This window comes from Accipiter gentilis, chromosome 29 (genome assembly GCF_929443795.1).
Source record: "Accipiter gentilis chromosome 29, bAccGen1.1, whole genome shotgun sequence".
Taxonomy (NCBI): Eukaryota; Metazoa; Chordata; class Aves; order Accipitriformes; family Accipitridae; genus Astur; species Astur gentilis.
In genome coordinates, this window is record NC_064908.1 from 6,536,778 (window position 1) to 6,555,402 (window position 18,625).

The following is an 18,625-nucleotide window of genomic DNA, read 5'->3' on the forward strand; positions in this document are numbered from 1 at the left end:
CAATAGAGGGGACCCCACACCTGGGGGGGGGGGGGGGGGGGAAGCTCCTGCGGCCCCCAGCTCTGTGCTCAAGGAGGGCAGGGGGTGTTGGGGACCCCTGCCACTTTTTTGGGGGGGCAGGATATGGCCCTCAGCACCAGGCCAGGGTGGGGATGAGCTGCGATGGTTCTGGCTGGATGGGGGGGAGGGTGTCCACCATGGCCAAGGATGCTTGGCCAATGCCAGCGAAGGCTCCTCCATCCCCCCCCCCCCCCAGGAACACCAGAAAAGGTGATTTATGGGGGTTGGGGGGGACCCTGGGGGACCCCCCCCAGGGCCGAGGTCCTGCTGCCTTTTATCCCTTGGAAAAGGAAAGAGGGGGCTTGGAAAAACATCCAAGTCCCAGGGCTGGGGTGGGGGGATGCGGGGTGCCAGCTGGGTGCGGTCAGGGCTGGGGGGGCACTGGGGAGCCGGGGGGGTCGGGGCTGGGGGGTGCAGGCTGGGGTTTGATGCCCCGCGCCTTCATGTAGGAGATGAACTGGTCAGGGATCTCGGCCAGGACGTCCTTGGCCAGGCGGGCCATGCTCAGCACTGGGCTGCCCCCCCCATCCACGTAGTCACGGAACGGGACGAACTGGGGGGATGGGGACAAGAGGGTTTGAGGGGACCCCAGGGCCTGGTCTGCCATGGCCAGCATGGCACGGTGTGTCCCCATGGCCCTGCGCCCCCCCCCCCCACTGTAGCCCCACATCCCAGTGTCCCCCCTCCCCATCCCTGATGTCCCACTGTGTCCCCAAATCCCAGTCTACCCCCACGTCCCAGTGCACCCCCACATGCAGATACATCCCAAGCCCCAGTGCACCCCTTTTTCCCAGTGCAGCCCCACTTTCCACGTCCCCGTGCATCTCGCCCCCTCCCCATATCCCAGCACATCCCCCAAATGTCCCAGTGCCCCCCACATCCCAGTACACCCTTGTGTCCCCCCCATGTCCTGATGCCCCTCACACTGTTCAGTCCATCTCATCATCCGTCCATACTGGGACCAGTCAGTGGACCCCAGGAGTGACAGGGCTGATTTGGGGTGCCTGGGATGCCCCACCAGGCCAGGCTGTCGGGGGGGGGGGGGGGGGTGTCCCCAAACCCCACGTGTGGTGGGGGGGGGTGACGTTACCTGCACAATGTCACGCTCGGCCACCTTGCCGCGGGAGGAGATACGAATGTCGTCACCGTCCAGCTCCACCATGGCTGGGGGGGAGAGCAAAGGGGGGGTCAGCAGCACCCAAGTCCCCCCACGCGAGGGTGGGCTCTCTTTAACCCCCCAAACCCAAACCCAGCAGCCCCCAAGAGCTGGCAGCTGCAGGCAGTCATGTGCAGGCAGGGGAGCGGGGCTGATTCATCTGTGGCAATTACTGGGGGAGATTTAATTTGGCTTTGCTCCCTGCCCAGCGCCAGAGCAGCTGGCTGCCGGGGGGGGGCTGCCCATTCCCCCCCCCCCCCAAACACACCTCGGGGGGGCTCATTCAGCCCTAACAAACGCCTCCACTCATAACCACACACATGCTGGCTAGAGGTGAATCCCGCTGAGCCCCAACAAATTCAACTCATATTTTCCCAGCAGCCAAAGGCAATTGTGCCCCCCCCAACCCCCCTCCCCCGCCCCAGGGACACAGGGGCTGCTGAGAGGGGGTGGGATGGGGCCATCCGTAGCCTTACCATCGAACTCGGCCTGGCCGACCCCCACGATGATGATGGACATGGGGAGCTTGGCAGCCTGCAGTGGGGGGGGGGGGAAAGGCACAAAATTTAATGGTCCTGCTGCCGAATGCAGCCCCCTCCCCACCCCCGGTATTAACCTCCCCAGCACCCACCAGGTCCTGGGGTGCAGCACCTTTACGGGGGGGGGGGGTTGAAGAGGGTGAGGGGGGGAGCTGCCCGCTCCCCTCCCCACTGCGTCTCCCCCCCCCCCAGCCCCAGCACGGCTGCTGCTGGATGTGGGCGCACAGATCGTCACAGCGCTGTCTCTGCTTTGTTTCAGGCTTCATCGCTGCCAATGCCTGCTCTCAGGGGGGGCTGGGGGGGCTTTGGGCCACCATGGGCATCCGGTGCCCAGGACCATGATGGGCTTCCTGCACTCGGGGCTGTGACGGGTACCCTGTGCCCAGGGTTGTGTTGGGCATCCCGTCCTCGGGGTCGTGAGGGGCATCCTGTGCCTGGGACCATGACGGGCATCCTTCCCTCGGGGTCATGGTGGGCGTCCTGCGCCGAGTGCCACGATGGGCACCCTGTCCTCAGGTCACGATGGGCACCCTGTCTTGGGGGCCACAACGGGCATCCTGCATTTGGGGCCGTGATGATCATCCTCAAGACCATGATGGACACCTGTCCTTGGGGCCGTGATGGGCATCCTGCACCCAGGGCCGTGATGGGCATCCCGTGCCCGGTGGCACCACGAGCCCCCCCCCCAACTCAGCACCACTGCCGGCTGAGGGAGCCCCTTGGCTCAGCACAGTGCTCCTGGAGCAGCACCAGCTTCCGAAACTGACCCCAAAGGGTACCCGGAGCCCTGCCCGCAGCCTGGCACAGCCACAGGGTGTTACATCCCTGAGTCCGGTGGTGGCGGTGCCGGGGTCCGGGCAGGCACCGGGGCCGGTGCGAGGTGCGGCAGCTGCCAGAGCTGAGCGCCCCAAGCTCCCCGCAGAGCCGCAGTGCAGGGATATTAAAGCAGCAAAGAAATATTACCGGAGCTGTTTTCCCTCCTGCCCCGGACAGGAGCTGACCCCCAGGGATGCCCAGCGCTGGGGGGGGAGACACCACCGGCCCCTCGGCCCCCCAGCTATGGGGCTGACGGCCTCCCCAGCACCCCCACTCTGCTCCAGTAGCCCCAACTCTCCCACTGCCCTGGGTGGGTATCAGGGAGCCGAGATGGGGCAGAGCCGCCACAAGGGAGGTTAGGGGATGAGGAGGAGGGGGAAGAAGAAAGCTCCCAGTTTGCCTGGATGCTGGGCTGAGCGAGGAGCCGGGGGCAACTGGGTGGGCAGACTTGGGCACGGTGCTTGTGAGGGCAAAGGTGCCGCTGGCACCTTCAAAGAGCTGCCTTGGCGCCGAAATTGCTTTTTCCTTTCCAGGCCCCTCGCGCGGAGGAGGCAGGAGCTGCCCGCCAACGCCCTGGCAGGGACGCCGCGTCCTTGGGCGCCGGTGGCACACGGCACCCCCAGCTTGCGCTGGCACCCCAACAAGTCAGGGCACCCCGTGCATCTGGCTGGGTGTTGCACCCCCGTTTGGGGCACCCTGTGTCCCTGGCAGATTATTGCACCCCGATAGCTTGGGGTACCCTGTGCACCCAGCTGGCTGTTGCACCCACACAGCTCGCTGCACCCTGTCAGGGGCACCCCAAGCCCTGGCTGGTCAGAGCACCCTGACATCTTGGGGGGTCCCCAGCCTGTTATTGCACCTGCACAGCTCACAGCACCCCATGCATCCAGCTGGCTATTGCACCCCGGATGGCTCGGAGCACCCCAACCCTGTTTTGTCTTTGCACCCCATCTGGGGGCACCCACCACCTCCTGGACTCACGTTGACGATGGCCTCCTTGGTCTGTGCCATGTCCGAGATGACGCCGTCGGTGATGATAAGCAGCACGAAGTACTGGGACCCATCCAGCACCGCCGCTGCCGAGCTGGGGGACACCCTGTGAGTGACAATGGGGTGGGCACAGACTCCCCCCCCATAAGGGGTGGTGGGACCCCTTTACCGGGCGACATGGTTGACCACGGGGGCAAAGTTGGTGGGTCCGTAGAGCTGGACGCTGCGCAGGCTGCGGTGATACGCCTCCAGGACGCCCTCGATGCCGCTGCACGCCGGGTTGGCCGCGTCACCATTCTGCAGGACGAGGAACCCCGGTGACAAGGACAATGCCACCGTGTCCCCAACCTCATCACACACACACTCCCTCTTTAGGACAGACCCTCACCAGCGGGAATTCGTGGGACACACGTCCATCCGGCGGGATCTTGGCACCAAAGCCAAGGGCGGGGAACATCTTGTCGCTGTCGTAGTCCTGGATGATCTCGCCCACCGCCTTGAGGGCCATGGCGTAGGCGTTGAGCTGGTAGGGGCTCAGGTAGTGCAGCGAGGTGGACTGCGAGGGGTTCCCTGTGCGGGCAGTGGACTCAGCCAGGCTGGATCCACCCCCGCCCCATCAGTGGTTTAATGAGCCCTCCCTTGTTAATTAATGCTGGGGTGGGGAGGGGGGAGACAGCCCCAGCGCTCACCGTTGGATGCGGTGAAGTCGATGGCCACCGTGAAGTTGATTTGGGTCCTGGAGGGGGGATGAAAGTGGCTTTAGGGACCTAGGGTGGGTGATGCAGGATGCGACCCATGGGTATGGGGGGCGGGGGGCAGTCCCCTCCCCGGGCCAGCCCTCGGCCCACAGACCGGCTCTCCGTGGGTGAGCACCCCCAAATCTCCCTGTGCTGAGGTTTCACCTCCCTGCACCCAAGGGAGCAGCTGTGGGTGCTGGGGACACCGGCATCTGTCCGTCCCCCAAGATTCAGATGGGGAAACTGATGCTCGTGTCCCCCCCCGACCTCACTCACCCGCCCCTGATGTAGTCCAGGAAGGTGTGGTCGGACTCCACCGCGAAGGACAGAAGTGTCACCTGCCAGGGACAAGGGGCTGAGCAGGGGACAGTGGTTGCACCCCCGTGTCCCCTGCCCGTGTCCCCCCTCATCCTCACCGTCCCCGAGTTCAGGTACTTCTTCTTCTTCATCTTCTTCCTGGGGTTCACCACCTGGGGGGGGCAGAGGGGAGCTGCTCCCCCCAGCAGCCGCGGCACCCCGGGGTGCGGGGGGCACCGTGGGGACCGTAACATGCAGGGGTGCAGTGCAGGGGGCTGTGGCACCCAGGGGTGCAGCCCAGGCACCCTGGGGACAGGGACCGTAACACCCCAGGCTGCAGCATGGGGACCCTAGGGACCACAAAGCCTGGGGATGCAGCACAGGGACATGACACCCATGGGTGCAGCATGGGGACCCTGGGGACCATAACACTCAGGGCTGCAGCACGGGGACCATGAGACCCAGGGGTGCAGCAGAGGGACTGTAACACCCATAGGTGCAGCTGGACCGCCCCTCTCCCTGTCCCCGTGGGTCCCCATCCCCGCTATCCAGCCTCACCTCGTAGACGTTGAACTGGCTCTGTCCCCGCGCCAGCTCCCGGTAGCTGGTGGTGAACTCCCCAATGAAGTCGTGGCTGTGGGGTGAGGGGGGGCCACCGTCAGCTGGGGTGCGGGATCGGGGTGGGGGGAGCAGTGTCCCCGGGGCCATCCCCCAGCTCACCTTCCATCGCGGTCCCAGTCATACACCTCCACCTTGATGGCTCTGCGAGGCAAGGGGGGGGTCAGAGCCACCTCCTGGCACCCCCAAACACCCAGACCCTCACCCTGGGGGCTGCGATGGGTCCCCGGGGCCGCCCCCGGCGCCCACTCCCTATGGGTTTGTTTTGACGCCTCCATGGGCCTTTTCCTCCTTCCTCCTCCTCCTCAGGCTTTTTCGGTGGGATATTTTTATCCGCCGTTGCCACAGCAACGTCCGACACAGGGCCAAGCCAGCGGCGCGACGCCGAGCCACCGCCGAGCTTTGTTTGCCAGGGCACGCAGCTGGCGACACCGGTTTTGGGGGGGGGGACACCCCTAGGGATGGGTCTATGATGGCGATGAAGCTCATTGCCCAGATGGGTAAACTGAGGTGCGCAGCGTGGGCGTGGGATGCTGGAGGGCTTGGGCATTAGCTTAGGTACCACAGAGACTGTGGGAAGAGGGTGCAGAGTGGCCCCGGAGGACCCAGCGCTCACCGGTCGTAGTCGCCATTGCAGAGGGCGCGCACCGGGATGGCGAACGCCTGCCAGACCGGGTTCAGCGTGTTCCTCACCACCTCCGTCTTGTGGCAGATGGTGAAGCTGGGGGGGACACGACAAGGAGAGTCAAGGAGGTCACCCCCTAATGGCAACCTCCCCCCAACCCATCACCCCAGAGGTGATTTTTGGGGACCCCCCCACCCCAAGCCAGCCCAGCCCCATGGGGACATCAGAGGTCCCCAAGGTGTCCCATGGCCGGGGCTGTGTCCCCCCTGCTGTGATGGGGGGATGTCACTGTGTTTTGGGGGGTGGGGGTCGCTCACGTCCCGTCCTCGTTGCTGCGGTAGAAGACCATGAAGGGGTCGGATTTGCCAAAGAAATCCTTCTTGTCCAGCTTGTTGGCACAGAACTGCAGTGTGGCCACGTCCTGCGGTGGGGGAGGGGGGTGTCACTGGCCCCACACCCCCCGCAGACATCAGGGGTGCAGGATCCTGGGTGGGTGCTGCTCAGTGCAGGGGTGGAGCTGAGGGACCCGGGACCCATGGGACACACCGTGGGGACAGGTCAGCCCTGACCTTCATCTTCCTCACCCCAGAGTGAGGAAGGCCCAGGGGGTGCAGCCATGGAGACGTGTCTCAGCCCCCCCACATGGCACTGGAGTGTCCCCAACCTGTCCCCGTCCCCACCTCCCCGGAGCCACGGCTCACCCGGCAGTTGCCCAGCTCTTCGGCGATGAGGATGATGGTGCCACACTTCTTGCCGGGGATTCCACTGCCGGGAAGGGCAATGAGCCGGGACACGCGCGCGCGCGCGCACACACACACACACACACACACGGTGACCTGGGGGGGTGTGTGTGTGTGTGTGTGTGTCCCCCAGGGCTGGGCACCCCCAAACTCACCCATTGGAGACAGCTGGAGCGGGTCTCCTGCCCCGGGCGTGCGTAGTGACCGTCCCCATCCTGCTGGGACATACACTGAGGGGTGACAGAGGGGACCCCCTCCCCCCCCCCAAAAGCCAGACATCCCCCCCATGGGGAAACTGAGGCAAGGGCTAGGCAAGGGCTGGGTAAGGGACACGGGGAGCCTGGGGCAGCCCGGAGCCAGGGCTGTCGGCACCGGGGTCTGGTCTCCATCCTGGACACCTGGATAAGGACCCGGGCGCCCTGCCAGCACCGGGGGGACACACGACATGGGGACACCAGGCAGCCAGCCCAGCACAGGGCCCCCCCGGGGGAAACCGAGGCACGGGGCGAGGGCTCACGTCAGGGGCTTCTCCAGGCGGCTGCCGGCCGAGCCCACGATCTCGCCCAGGGTGCAGAAGGCCTGGCCAAGGAAATCCTGCCGGAGCCGCGGTGTCACCGGGGTCTGTCCCCATCCCCGTCCCCAGCCCCACGGTGCCGGGGGCCAGGGGGGGTGGGGGGAGCAGTGCTGGCCCCACACTTACGTGCTTGGAGAGGTCGGGGCTTTTGGAGTCCACATCGTACCTGGGGACAGAGCAGGGGTCCCGTGGCCGAGGCAGTGAGAGGAGTGGGGACAAGGTGGCCTTGGGGACAGGGATGGGGACGGAACGCAAATGGGGGTCAGGGTGGGGCAGGGATGGGACACAAATAGGGATGGGTTAGGTATGGGGACTGGATGGGATGGAGATGGGGACAGGGATGGGGACAAGGATGGTGAGGGTACAGGAATGGGGACAGAACAGGGAGGGGGACAAGGACAGGGACTGGATAGTGACAAGGACATGCCTGGGACAGGGACAGACGCCAGCACCGGCCTGACACCCCCAGGCACAGGCTGAGCCACCGCATCCAGCCCTGTGGCAGGGAGGGGGGGGAGCTGTGCCAGGGCGCTGGGGGCCACGGTGGCCAGGGGAGGTGACACCAGGGGGACAGTGTGGGGGGACAGCAGGGACACTCACAGGTCGAAGCGGAGGTTCTGCTTCTCCTCGAAGAAGTAGTCGAGGACGAACTTGCGCAGAAAGTCAGGGTTCAGGGAGTTGTCGATGACCTCGGTCCGGCCAAACTAGGGGACATGGGGACACCAGGGAGACATGTGGACATGGGTATGGGGACATGGGGACATGGAAACATGGGGACATGGGGACACAGGTATGAGGACGTGGGGACATAGGGACATGGGTATGGGGACACAGGGACATGGAGATATGGGTATGGGGACGTGGAGATACAGGGCCATGGGGACGTGGGGACATGGGCATGGGGACGTGGGGGCACAGGGATGGGATGGGGGGACAGAGGAAGAAGACCGGAGTTGGGGATGGAGCGAGCGAGGGACGGGGACACCGGGGCCACACCGGGGGACATGTGGGACACGAGGTGACGTGGGGGGCGGGAGGGGAAGCGCAGGCCAGGCACGGCAGGACCAGGTGCCCCTTTGTCATCCGGCGCGGGGCTGGCATTGCGTCCTGCCCGGCCCCCGCCTGCTCATTAAGGCCCGAAGCCCCTCAATTAAGCAGCAGTTAATTACAGGGCGCTGGGTGGCGGGGCGGAGGGCGGGAGGGAGCGGAGGGGGCCGGGGCACCCCGAGGGGTGTCCCCGAGTGTCCCCTCCCTGGGGCCGGCCAGCGCCCGCTGCGGCCGGCAGAGCGCCGATTGGCCAGCTGCCTGCAGGCTGACGGCTGATTGGCTGGCTGCCCGGCACCCCAACACACTCCCCAGCTCCCCAGTGTGCTGATTGGCTGACTGGCTGCACCCCAGAAAGCTGATTGGCCAGCACCCTGATATGCTGATTGGCTGGCTGGGCAGCACCCCAACGTGCGGATTGCCTGGCTGCTGCACCCCAGCAAGCTGATTGCTCACTGGTGATTGGCCAACTGGCTGGCACCCCAACACGCTGATTGGCCAGCACCCCAACACGCCGATCGGTCAGCTGGCTGGCGCCCCAACATACTGATCGGCCAGCACCTCAACACCCTGACGTGCTGGTTGGCCAACATCTGACATGCTGATTGGCCACCTGGCCATCACCCTGGCATGCTGATTGGCCAGCGGGCTGGCACCCCGACATGCTGATTGGCCAGCATCTAACATGCTGATTGGCCGGCCGGCCAGCACCCCAACACGCTGATTGGCCGCTCGGTCGGCGTGCCCACGTGCCAATTGGCCGTCACCTCAACCTGCTGTTCACTGGCCAGCTGGCCGTCACCCCGACGTGCGGATTGGTGGGCACCCCGACATGCCGATTGGCTGGCCGGCAGACACCCCAACATGCTGATTGGCCATCCCGCCCGCCCCCCCACCCCCCCGCCATGCCCGCTGTCCGCCCAGTCCGGGCACTCACCTCCCGCCACTGCCGGCTGCCGGGGCGCTGGGTGTAGAGCACGCAGACTGCGGGCACAGGCGGCAGCGCGTCGGGGGGGGCCCGGACACCCCCCGGACACCCCCAGACACCCCCCCGGGCACGCCCGGCCCTACTCACGCGGGTCCGACTTGGAGAAGGTGTCCTTGTCCAGGAGCTGCCTGTGGGGAGATGGGACGCTGGGGCGCGGCTCTGGGGCGGGGGTGAGTGTGAGCGTGAGTGTGAGCTGAGTGTGAGTATGAGTGTGTGAGCGTGTGTGAGAGTGCGTGTGAGCTGAGTGTGAGTGTGTGAGTGTGAATGTGTGAGTGTGTGTGCGTGAGCTGAGTGTGAGTGAGTGCCAACTGAGTGTGAGCCGAGTGTGAGTGTGAACTTGTGAGCACGAGTGTGTGAGTGTGAGCTGAGTGTGAGTGTGGCTGTGTGAGTGTGGCTGGGCACGCCAGGCTGTGCCGTGGCTGCACGCACGGCCCGGTGTGCTCCATGGCACATGTTGGGGGGGGGGGGCACAGCCGTGTGTCTGGGGGGGCACAGCCGTGTGTCGGGGCACAAGGCCGCACAGGGGGGACCCCTCTGCCCCGTCCCCCCCCGCCGCAGCGCCGAGCAGCGTCCGACTGACGGGACTTTCTCCGGTCCCCGGTGGAGTGGGAGGAAAATAGGTCGGAGCGGCCGCAGGCAGCGCAGCCGGGGGGGCACCCGCTGCAGCCGGGGGGGGGCACGGGGCACCCAGCACGGCGGGGGGACACCCACGCCCAGCGTGTCCAGGGGACCAGGGACACCCCAGCACCCTGACCCAGTGGGGCCCCAGCTTGCAGAGAGGGGGTGTGGAGGGGGCCGGGGGGGAAGAGGTTCAGCCCCCCGCCCCCGGGGGGGTTGGTGGCATTTCACCCCCCCCAGCCCCCTGGTTTGGTCCCCAGCACCCACAGCGACAACTCTCAGCACCCATGTCCCCCCCCCCGAACGCCCCAGGCTGGCACCCCCGTTAGGGGCTGATGACATTATGGGGAGGGGGGCAGGACCCTGGCACTCCCGTAACCCCCACCCTGAACCCCGAGGTCCCCCCTCCATGCACCCCCCCACCCCTGAGCCCCCCATTCCCCCCAGTGCCTCCCAGTACCCCGCACTCTTCAGTGCCCTCTGCTCTGCCCACACCCCCCTCCCCGAGGCCCCCAATGCCCCAGTGCCTCCCAGTACTCTACACCCACAGCACCCCTGGTTCTCCCAGTACCTCCCAGTGCCCCCCACCATCAAGTGCCCCCCACGCCCCCAGTACCCAACACCCCCTGTGCTCCCCCCACTCTCCTGGTGCCTCCCAGTACCCTACACCCCTCAGTGCCTTCCGCTCCCCCAGTGCCTCCCAGTATCCAAGATCAGTCTCCTGTTCCCCAGTGCCTCTCAGTGCTCCCTGCTCTCCCAGTACCCTGCAACACTGACTGCCACTCCCCAGTGCATCCCAGTGCCACCCAGTGCATCCCAGTACCCTGCAACACTGACTGCCTGCCACTCCCCAGGGCATCCCAGTGTCCCCCAGTGCATCCCAGTACCCTGCAACACTGACTGCCCCCCACACCCCAGGGCATCCTAGTGCCCTACAACGCCGACTGCCCCCAACTCCCCAGTGCATCCCAGTGCCCTACAGTGCCGACTGCCCCCTGCTCCCCAGTGCATCCCAGTGCCCCCCAGTACCCTGCAACAATGACTGCCCCCACTCCCCAGTGCATCCCAGTGCCACCCAGTGCATCCCAGTGCCCTACAATGCCGACTGCCCCCTGCTCCCCAGTACATCCCAGTGCCCCCCAGTACCCTGCAACACTGACTGCCTGCCACTCCCCAATGCATCCCAGTGCCACCCAGTGCATCCCAGTGCCCTACAAAGCCGACTGCCCCCCGCTCCCCAGTGCATCCCAGTGTCCCCCAGTGCATCCCAGTGCCCTGCAACGCCGACTGCCCCCACTCCCCAGGGCATCCCAGTGTCCCCCAGTGCATCCCAGTGCCCCGCAACGCCGACTGCCGCCCGCTCCCCGCCGCCCCCGGTACCTGCAGGACACCGTCAGCTCCACCCGGGTGGCCGGGACGGGGCCGGGGCCGGGGCCGCTGCCCGGCTCCGGGGCGCCCAGGCCCGCCATGCCCCGGGCTCTGCCGCTGCCCCGCTCCGGCCGCCCCCGCGCCCCGGCACCGGCACCGGCACCAGCACCGGGATCGGGATCGGGATCGGCTCCGCCCCGGGACCGCCCCCGGCACCGCCCGGGGCTCCCGGCACCGGCCCCGGCCCCGCACCGAGGGGCTGCCCCGGTGTTTTCTACGATACCGCCCCCGGGGGCCCCCGGTACCGCCCCCGCACCGCCCCCAGTACCGCCTCCGGACCCCGGGGATCGCCCCCGAACTCCCAGTACCGCCCCCGGTATCAATCCCGGGGCCGCCCCCAGACCCCCGGGATCGCCCCCGGATCCTCGGGATCGCCCCCAGACCACCCACACCGCCCCCGGGGCCGCCCCCAGATCCCCGGTACCATCCCCGGACCTCCGGTATTGGCCCCGGTACCCACCCCCAGTATCTCCCGGGGGCTCCCGGTACCTCCCAGGTACTGCCCCGGACCCCCAGTGCCCCCCCCGGTACTCCCCCCCCAGCGCCATGGGACCAACCTCCTCCCCCAGCAGAGCTCCCAGTTCCCCCAGTCCTCCCAGTACCCTCTTAGCGAGGCACACACCCCCAGTCCACCTTCAGCCCCATCACCTGCAGACCCAAGCTCTCCCAGTGTGCCCAGTAACGACCTGTACCACCCCCACACCATCCCCAGTATCACCCAGGGGCTCCCAGTACTGTCCCAGGTCCTGCCCTGGGACCTCCCAGTCCAGTCCCCATTGCCCCCAGCACTCCCTGTGCCTCCCCCAGACCCACCCCCCAGTGCTTTGGCCATGGGGATGAGGGGCCACTGGGGCGAAGCTGTACTGGGGGCACTGGGCAGACTGGGAGCCAGACTGGAGTCCCCAGGCCTGCTGCAGCCCAGGCATTATTGTAGGTCCTACAAAAACAGCGAAGGGCCGCAGCGTGGCTCTGGGGGCCCAAAAGCTGTTGGGGGGACACCAAATCCTCAACGGGGGGGGGTCACAGTGTGTGCTGGCATTGGGACCCCCGTGCATGGGGACACTATGTGCTAGTTTGGGGGTCCCCAGCGCTATGTGAGGAGTGCAGGTTTTTTTGGGGGGGCAGCACCTCCACCCCCCTCCCACCCACCCAAAGCCCAGTGACTTGGTGGGCCCGTGATGGGGGACACCCCTGAGGATCTCAGGACACTTTGAGGGGGGGACACGATGGGGCCTGGCAGCACCTTTCCCCCTCCCCAGAGCTGGGGCAGGGAGGGGGCTAAGTTGGGGTCTCCTGCCCCCCCCAAGCAGCTCTGTGTCCCCAGGGCGGGGCAGGCAGGCACCTACAAACCCCTTTTTGGGGGGTACACCCCCCCCATCCCCAACCATGACAGGGACACCTCCCCCACCACAGCCCCCTAAAAATAATCCCACCATGGGAGGGGCTGTCACCGCCACTTCCCACCTCTTTTATTAGAACCGAGCGCTACAAACCAGGGTGGGGGGGACACCCCACACAACACCCCCCTCCCCGGCCACCCCCCCTGCTAGCCCGAAGGAAAAGCCTTGATGACCTTGACGTCGTCGAGGGGCCGGTCCTGGGCGTTGGTCTCCACCATGGCCAGGCGGCCCAGCACCCCCATCCCCTGGCAGACCCTCCCGAAGATGCTGTGCTTCCCATCCAGCCACTGCGCCGGGCCGAGCGTCAGGAAAAACTGGCTGCCGTTGGTGTCCGGCCCCGCGTTGGCCATGGCCAGGATGCCGGCGCCTGGGACGGACGGACAGACAGACATCATTAACGTTCTGCTTTTGAGGGGAGGGGGTGTTTGAGCTGGTATCATGGGAGATATGTCACCCCACGGGTGGGGTTCTGGGGAACATGGGAGACGTAGTACTCCATGGCTGGGGTCCTGGTATCATGGGGGACGTGCCACCCCATGGATTGGGTCTTAGGGGACATGCCACCCCATGGCCAAGGTTCCAACATCATGGGGGATATGCCACCCCATGGCCAGGGTCCTGGGTTTCCTGGGGGACAGGTCACCCCATGGATGGGGTCCTGGGGGACACGCCGACCTGTGGCCAAGGTGCTGGGGCACATGACACCCCATGGCTAGGGTCCTGGGGGACATGTCATACCCATGGCCAGGCTTCTGGGGGACACGGGACACATGCCACCCTATGGCCAAGGTCCTGGTATCATGGGAGATATGCCACCCCATGGGTGGGGTCTTGAGGGACATGCCAACCCACGGCCAAGGTCCTGGCGTCATGGGAGACATGTCACCACATGGGTGGGGTCCTGGGGGACATGCCAACCCGTGGCCAAGGTTCTGGCATCATGGCAGACATGTCACCTCATGGGTGGGGTCCTGGGGGTCCTGGAGGACATGCCACCCCATCACTGGGGTCCTGAGGGACATGTCATCCCCATGGCCAGCTTCCTTGGGACATGCCACCTCATGGCTGGGTATCACAGGAGACATGCCAATCCCATGGGTGGGGTCCTGGGGGACATGCCAACCCGTGGCCAAGGTCCTAGGGGATATGTCATCCCATGGCCAAGGTTCCGGTATCATGGGGGACATGCCACCCCATGGTGAAGGTTCTGCATCATGGGGGACTTGTCACCCCATGGTCAGGGTCCTGGGGGTTGTGCCACCCCATGGATGGGATCTCAGGGGATGTGAGGGACATGCCACCCCATGGGTGGGGTCCTGGGGGTCTCGGGGGACATGTCACCCCAGGGTAGGGTCCTGGTGGACATGCCACCCAACGGAGGGGGGGGGTTGACCTCCTGGTGATGGTTTTTGCTCACCGGTGAACTTCAGCTCGGGGTGCAGCTCGTCCTCAAACTGTTTGCCGTAGATGGAGGCACCGCCGCGGCCTGCGGAGGAGGTGAGGGGGGGTCAGCCAGGACCTTTCCCCGTCCCCGGCACAGGAGGGGTTGCATCGAGGGGGTGTCTCTCACCGGTGCCGGTGGGGTCCCCCCCCTGCACCATGAAGTCCTTGATGACACGGTGGAACTTGGTGCCGTTGTAGTAGCCGCGGCGGCAGAGCTCGGCGAAGTTCTTGCAGGTGCGGGGGGCGTGTTTCCAGTACAGCTCCAGCACCAGCGGGCCCATCCTGCCGCCACACCGGCACCGGCACCGGGAGGGGAGGGGGGTCACCCCATGGTGCCACCCCCTCCCCCCCTCCCGCCACAGGGGCTCAGACCAGACCCAGGGCGGAGGACACGGGGCCGGCAGGGGATGAGGGGGGGGCAATGGGGGCTGCCCGGGAGCGGGGGCTGTCCGTTACCGGGGGAGGGGGGCAACCGGGACTGGCTGGTACTGGGGGACAATGGGGGCTGTCCGGTACCGGGAGACACTGGGAGCTTCCCAGCACCCAGGGTGACCGGGGACTGCCCCGTACCGGGGGGGGGGGGGCTGGGGGCTAACGGTCACCGGGGTCTATCCGGTACCGCGGGCGTGTGGAGGGCCGAGGCGGTCCCGGTGCCGGAGAAGGGGCACGGGGCTGGCCGAGGGGGTGGGAGGGGCTGCCCGCTGCCGGTGCCGGTACCGGGGAGAGGGGCCCCGCCCCTTACGTGGTCTCCATGGAGACGGTGGGCGGCTGCCAGGAGTCGGGCGGGACGGCGGCCATGCTGCTGCTGCTGCTGCTGCTGCTGCTGCTGCTGCTACCGGCGGCGGAAGGACCCCGTCCCGCCGCGCGCTTCCGGGGACCCGCCCCCTTCCGGCAACCACCAATGAGAGAGGGAAGTTGGCGGGGCGGGGGCGAAGAGGAGGGCCAATCCTCGCGGCGGGCGGGCGCGCCGCTATTGTGACGCAGGGGAGGGGAAATTCGAACGAGGGCACGCCCCCCTGCGCTGGACCACGCCCCCCTCGGCGCGCGCGCGGCGAGCGGGAGCCGGGGGCGGGCGGCGGTGAGCGGGGCGGGGGGGGGACGGGACCGGGAGCGGGGGCGGGGCCAACCGGGAGCGTGGGTCGGGAGGGGACCGGGACCCCCGGGATGGGGGAGGGGGGAGCTGGGACCCTGCGGTGGGGGGCTGGGGGGTCCCCGGGGGGCAGGGATGGGAACCCCCCGGTGCGGGGCTGGGGTGTTTTGGGGGTCGGGGTGAGGGGCTGGGACCCCCCCGGGATCGGGGGACGGGGCTGGGACCCCTCGGTGTGGGGCTGCGGTTTCCCGGTGTGGGGCTAGGACCGGCCCCCCGGGATCGGGGTGCGGGGCTGAGACCCCCCCCAGCGGGGATTGGGACCCCCCCCGGGATCGGGGTGCGGGGCTGGGACCCCCCCGGTAGGGGCTGGAACGCTCTTAGTGTGGGGCCGGGGTTCCCCGGGGATCGGGGTGTGGGGCTGGGACTCCCCGGAGGGGGCTGGGACCCCTCCCCGGGATCGGGGTGCGGGGCTGGAAGCCCCTCAGTGTGGGGCTGGGGTGTCCAAGAGATTGGGGTGCTGGGCCGGGACCTCCCCCCCCCCCCCCGCGGAGGGACAGAGGACCCCCCGGGATCGGGGTGCGTGGGTGGGGGGTTCCCCGGGTGGGGGGGCATGGGGGTCCCCCGGTCTGGCCCCCCCAGGCCGGGCCGTGCCCGCGCCGGCGGTGCCATCCCCGGTGGCACAAAGCCCCGGCTGTGCCTGGCACCGGCGGGTGCCGTCCCCGGGCGCTGGCCGGTGCCACCCGGGCGCCCCGCCGGGGGTCGGGGACACGGGTGGGGGTCGGGGACACGGTTGGGGTCCGTGGGTCACCCCCCGCTCGCCGCCAGGCAGCCCCTGTGCCGGCGCCGCGGGCCGAGGCGGAGGCGATGGCCGAGGAGCGAGGTAGGGCAGTGCCAGCGCCGCGTCCCCCCTCCACGGCCCCCCCTCGGCACTGGGGGGCCGGGGCTCACCCCACGTGTCCCCCCCAGATGTCCGCTTCGTCACCGAGGAGAGCTTCGACTTCGGGTTCCTGTCCCCTTCCGACAGGTGAGGCGGGGACGTGGGGGACGTGGGAGACATGGCACCCCACGTCTGGGGTCCTGGGGGACGTGGCACCCTATGGCCAGGGACACCGGGGACGTGGCACGCCATGAACAGGGTCCTGGCATCATGGAGGACATGGGACCCCATGGGTGGGGTTCTAGGGGACACCGGGGAAGTGCCACCCCATGGATGGGGTCCTGGGGGACGTGGCACCCCATTGCCAGTGTCCTAGGGGACATGGGGGACGTGCCACCCCACAGCTGGTGTTCTGGGTGGCGTGGGGGGGACGTGCCACCTCCTGGCCGTGGTGCTGGGTGACACGGGGGGGGCTCGGGGAGCCGGGGACAGGACTAACGCTGGCCTTCACCCCGCAGCCAGGAGGAAGAGGAGGATGAGGAGACCCCAGCCGGGGCGGGGGCCAGGGGGGGCAGCGGGCGCTGGAGCCCCCTGAGCGGTGCCCGGCTGGAGGAGATGGTGCGGGAGGCCACTCGCCTGGCGGCACAGCTGGAGCAATGTCACCTGCCCCCCCCGATCCCCTCCGGCCCCCCCTCCGCCCACCGCAGCCCCCGCAGCCCCCGCCGCGAGACCTTCGTGGTGAAGGACAGCCCCGTGCGGGCGCTGCTGCCCACCGTGGAGCCGCGGGGCCCCCCCCCCGCCACCGCCCGGCCCCCCGCCAAGGCCCGGGGTGCCCCCGCTGCCACCAACGTCCCCGGCACCCGAAAGGTAGGTGGCACATTGGGGGGGGTGGTCCCAGTGCTCCCAGTATGGCCCCAAACTGTGTTCCCACCACGGTGGAAGTCCTAGACACTACCCACCCCCCCCGCCAAACCCCATCTTGGTGGGGGGGGGCTCCAAGTGCCACCCTCACGTCCCCAGGAGTGCCACTGCGGCCCCCCAGACCCAGCTGAGTGGTGGGCAGCCACTGAGTGGTGTCCCTGTCGTCCCCCCCCACTCTGCTTCCAGGTGTCACCCAGCTGTCACCCCACAGCGGTGCCGAAGGGATCACCCGGGGCCAGAGTGCCCCCCGCCAGCCGGGTGGGGCCCCCCCGGCCTTGCCCTCCCCAGGGGCAGGGGGCTGGGACCCGGGGCAAGTCGGAGCCCCTCCAGGCGGGGACAGCAGGTACCGGCTCTGTGGGGGGATGGGGACAACCCGGGCATGGGCAGCTCCTTGGGCAGGTGACACCCGTGCCATCCGTGCCATGGGGCACCCGTGCCATGGGGAACCCGTGCCATGGGGAACCTGCGTCATGGGAAACTCATGCCATGGGGTGGGAGAAGGGGACCCAAACCCCACCAGAGATCCAGCACCCTGGGGCCAAGCGGGTGCCAAAGCCAGCCCCAAGCCATGGGTTGGGGGGGTTGGGGTGCCCTTGCTGTGCCCCCACGCCCCCCTCTCTCCTCAGGCCAGCCGAAGGTGAGGGGGAGTGCTGCCCCTTGCCCCCCCGCCGCCCGCCAGCCTCGTGCCAGGGCCACCACTGTCCCTGTCCCCTCTGGCCGCCCCCTCGTGCCCAGCGCCATCCCCAGGGCGCCAGGCCGGACCCCGGTGGGTGCACCTGCACCCAGAGGTAAGGATGGGTGCGGCTGGGGAGGGGGGCAGGAGGTTGCCCCCGTGCCTCAGTTTCCCCATGCCCCAAGGCTGCTCTCCCCGTTGCAGGTGCGGGGGCGGCACGGGCGGCCCCCAGGGCTGCTGGCTCAGGGTGCAAACCGGCCCCCCCCCCCCAGCCGCCTCCGCCCCCCCCGGAAGACGGCAGTGAGCAGCACCCCAAGGTGACACCCCTGCCCAGAGGAGCTCGGGGTGCCCGGCCCCGCCCCCCCGTCCTGCTGCATGGGTGAGGAAGGGGGGAGCTGGGGAAACTGAGGCATGGTGGGGCAGGGCAGGACTGGGCCCCCACCCCAGGGAGGAGGCAGAGGCGCAGGCTGGATTTTGCTTTAATTACAAAAGGTCACATCAGCAGTAGGAAACCAACCCCCCGGCCCTCCCACCCCCCCCCCCGGCACCCAGGGGTCCCTCACCGCCCCCCCAAACACCCTCTGCTGGGTGCCACCCACCCCTGGGTGCCACCGCCTGAGCCTCACCCCTGGGGGGGGTCAAAGTATTGGGGGAGGGCCCAGACACCTCTACACCCCCCCAAAGTGTTCCCCCCCTACCATGTGCCCCCCCGCCCCCCACCTGGGGGGGGGGGTCGGCACCATGGGGGGGTTTATATATCCTTTTTTTTGTACTTTTCATGTATTTTTTAAATAAAACCCTCCATTGGGCATGGGGGCTGTGGACAATGATGGGGGGGGCATGGCAGGGGGGAACAGGGTGGGGGGCACCCTATGCCACACCCCACACCCCCCCGCAAGGTGCCAACAGGGTGAGGGGCAAATCCCTGCCAGGATCCAAAGTGCAATGGGGGGGGTGTATCTCCGGCTTCGTGCCCCCTCCTGATGCCCCC

The 18,625-nt window shown here is 68.0% G+C and overlaps 3 protein-coding genes across 5 annotated transcripts; 1 reads left to right on the forward strand and 2 right to left on the reverse strand.

Moving 5' to 3' along the window:
* Positions 1 to 424: 424 nt before the first annotated feature.
* LOC126052361 (copine-5-like) lies at positions 425 to 11,271 on the reverse strand. The gene is made up of 22 exons (XM_049832913.1): positions 11,183 to 11,271; positions 9,761 to 9,953; positions 9,272 to 9,377; positions 9,134 to 9,180; positions 7,753 to 7,856; positions 7,279 to 7,318; positions 7,096 to 7,172; positions 6,734 to 6,793; positions 6,540 to 6,603; positions 6,156 to 6,259; positions 5,830 to 5,934; positions 5,316 to 5,357; positions 5,154 to 5,229; positions 4,715 to 4,768; positions 4,575 to 4,636; positions 4,251 to 4,297; positions 3,950 to 4,131; positions 3,731 to 3,858; positions 3,553 to 3,655; positions 1,693 to 1,750; positions 1,151 to 1,224; positions 425 to 613 (listed from the first exon to the last, which is right to left on the reverse strand). Exons 1-22 carry the CDS (start codon positions 11,269 to 11,271, stop codon positions 425 to 427), a joined length of 2,004 nt encoding a protein of 667 aa, XP_049688870.1.
* Positions 11,272 to 12,686: 1,415 nt separating this feature from the next.
* On the reverse strand, positions 12,687 to 14,958 carry PPIL1 (peptidylprolyl isomerase like 1). The gene is made up of 4 exons (XM_049832680.1): positions 14,816 to 14,958; positions 14,201 to 14,355; positions 14,048 to 14,116; positions 12,687 to 12,997 (listed from the first exon to the last, which is right to left on the reverse strand). The coding sequence occupies exons 1-4, from the start codon at positions 14,869 to 14,871 to the stop codon at positions 12,777 to 12,779; spliced, it is 501 nt and encodes a 166-aa protein (XP_049688637.1). The 5' UTR covers positions 14,872 to 14,958; the 3' UTR covers positions 12,687 to 12,776.
* Positions 14,959 to 15,102: 144 nt separating this feature from the next.
* On the forward strand, positions 15,103 to 18,171 carry PSRC1 (proline and serine rich coiled-coil 1). 3 transcript variants are annotated; one of them, XM_049832677.1, is made up of 7 exons: positions 15,103 to 15,151; positions 15,989 to 16,043; positions 16,130 to 16,187; positions 16,559 to 16,907; positions 17,148 to 17,304; positions 17,588 to 17,749; positions 17,839 to 18,171. In XM_049832677.1, exons 2-7 carry the CDS (start codon positions 16,028 to 16,030, stop codon positions 18,015 to 18,017), a joined length of 921 nt encoding a protein of 306 aa, XP_049688634.1. In that variant the 5' UTR covers positions 15,103 to 15,151; positions 15,989 to 16,027; the 3' UTR covers positions 18,018 to 18,171. The 3 variants fall into 3 exon arrangements, with proteins under 3 accessions (XP_049688634.1, XP_049688636.1, XP_049688635.1); XM_049832679.1 differs by having other exon boundaries at positions 15,106 to 15,151; positions 15,993 to 16,043; XM_049832678.1 differs by lacking the exon at positions 15,103 to 15,151 and having other exon boundaries at positions 15,947 to 16,043.
* The last annotated feature ends 454 nt before the right edge of the window (positions 18,172 to 18,625 follow it).

Coding starts and splice junctions, on each gene's coding strand:
- LOC126052361 (XM_049832913.1), bottom strand. CDS start 11,271: ATGGCGGGCCTGGGCGCCCCGGAGCCGGGCAGCGGCCCCGGCCCCGGC. Junction 7,857..9,133: donor GCAGCCGGCAGTGGCGGGAG/GTGAGTGCCCGG, acceptor CATGTCCCCTAG/TTTGGCCGGACCGAGGTCAT. Junction 3,859..3,949: donor TGTCCCACGAATTCCCGCTG/GTGAGGGTCTGT, acceptor CTCGTCCTGCAG/AATGGTGACGCGGCCAACCC.
- PPIL1 (XM_049832680.1), bottom strand. CDS start 14,871: ATGGCCGCCGTCCCGCCCGACTCCTGGCAGCCGCCCACCGTCTCCATG. Junction 14,356..14,815: donor ACCGTCTCCATGGAGACCAC/GTAAGGGGCGGG, acceptor GTGTGGCGGCAG/GATGGGCCCGCTGGTGCTGG. Junction 12,998..14,047: donor CCCCGAGCTGAAGTTCACCG/GTGAGCAAAAAC, acceptor CGTCCGTCCCAG/GCGCCGGCATCCTGGCCATG.
- PSRC1 (XM_049832677.1), top strand. Junction 16,908..17,147: donor ACGTCCCCGGCACCCGAAAG/GTAGGTGGCACA, acceptor CTCTGCTTCCAG/GTGTCACCCAGCTGTCACCC. Junction 17,305..17,587: donor CCTCCAGGCGGGGACAGCAG/GTACCGGCTCTG, acceptor CTCTCTCCTCAG/GCCAGCCGAAGGTGAGGGGG.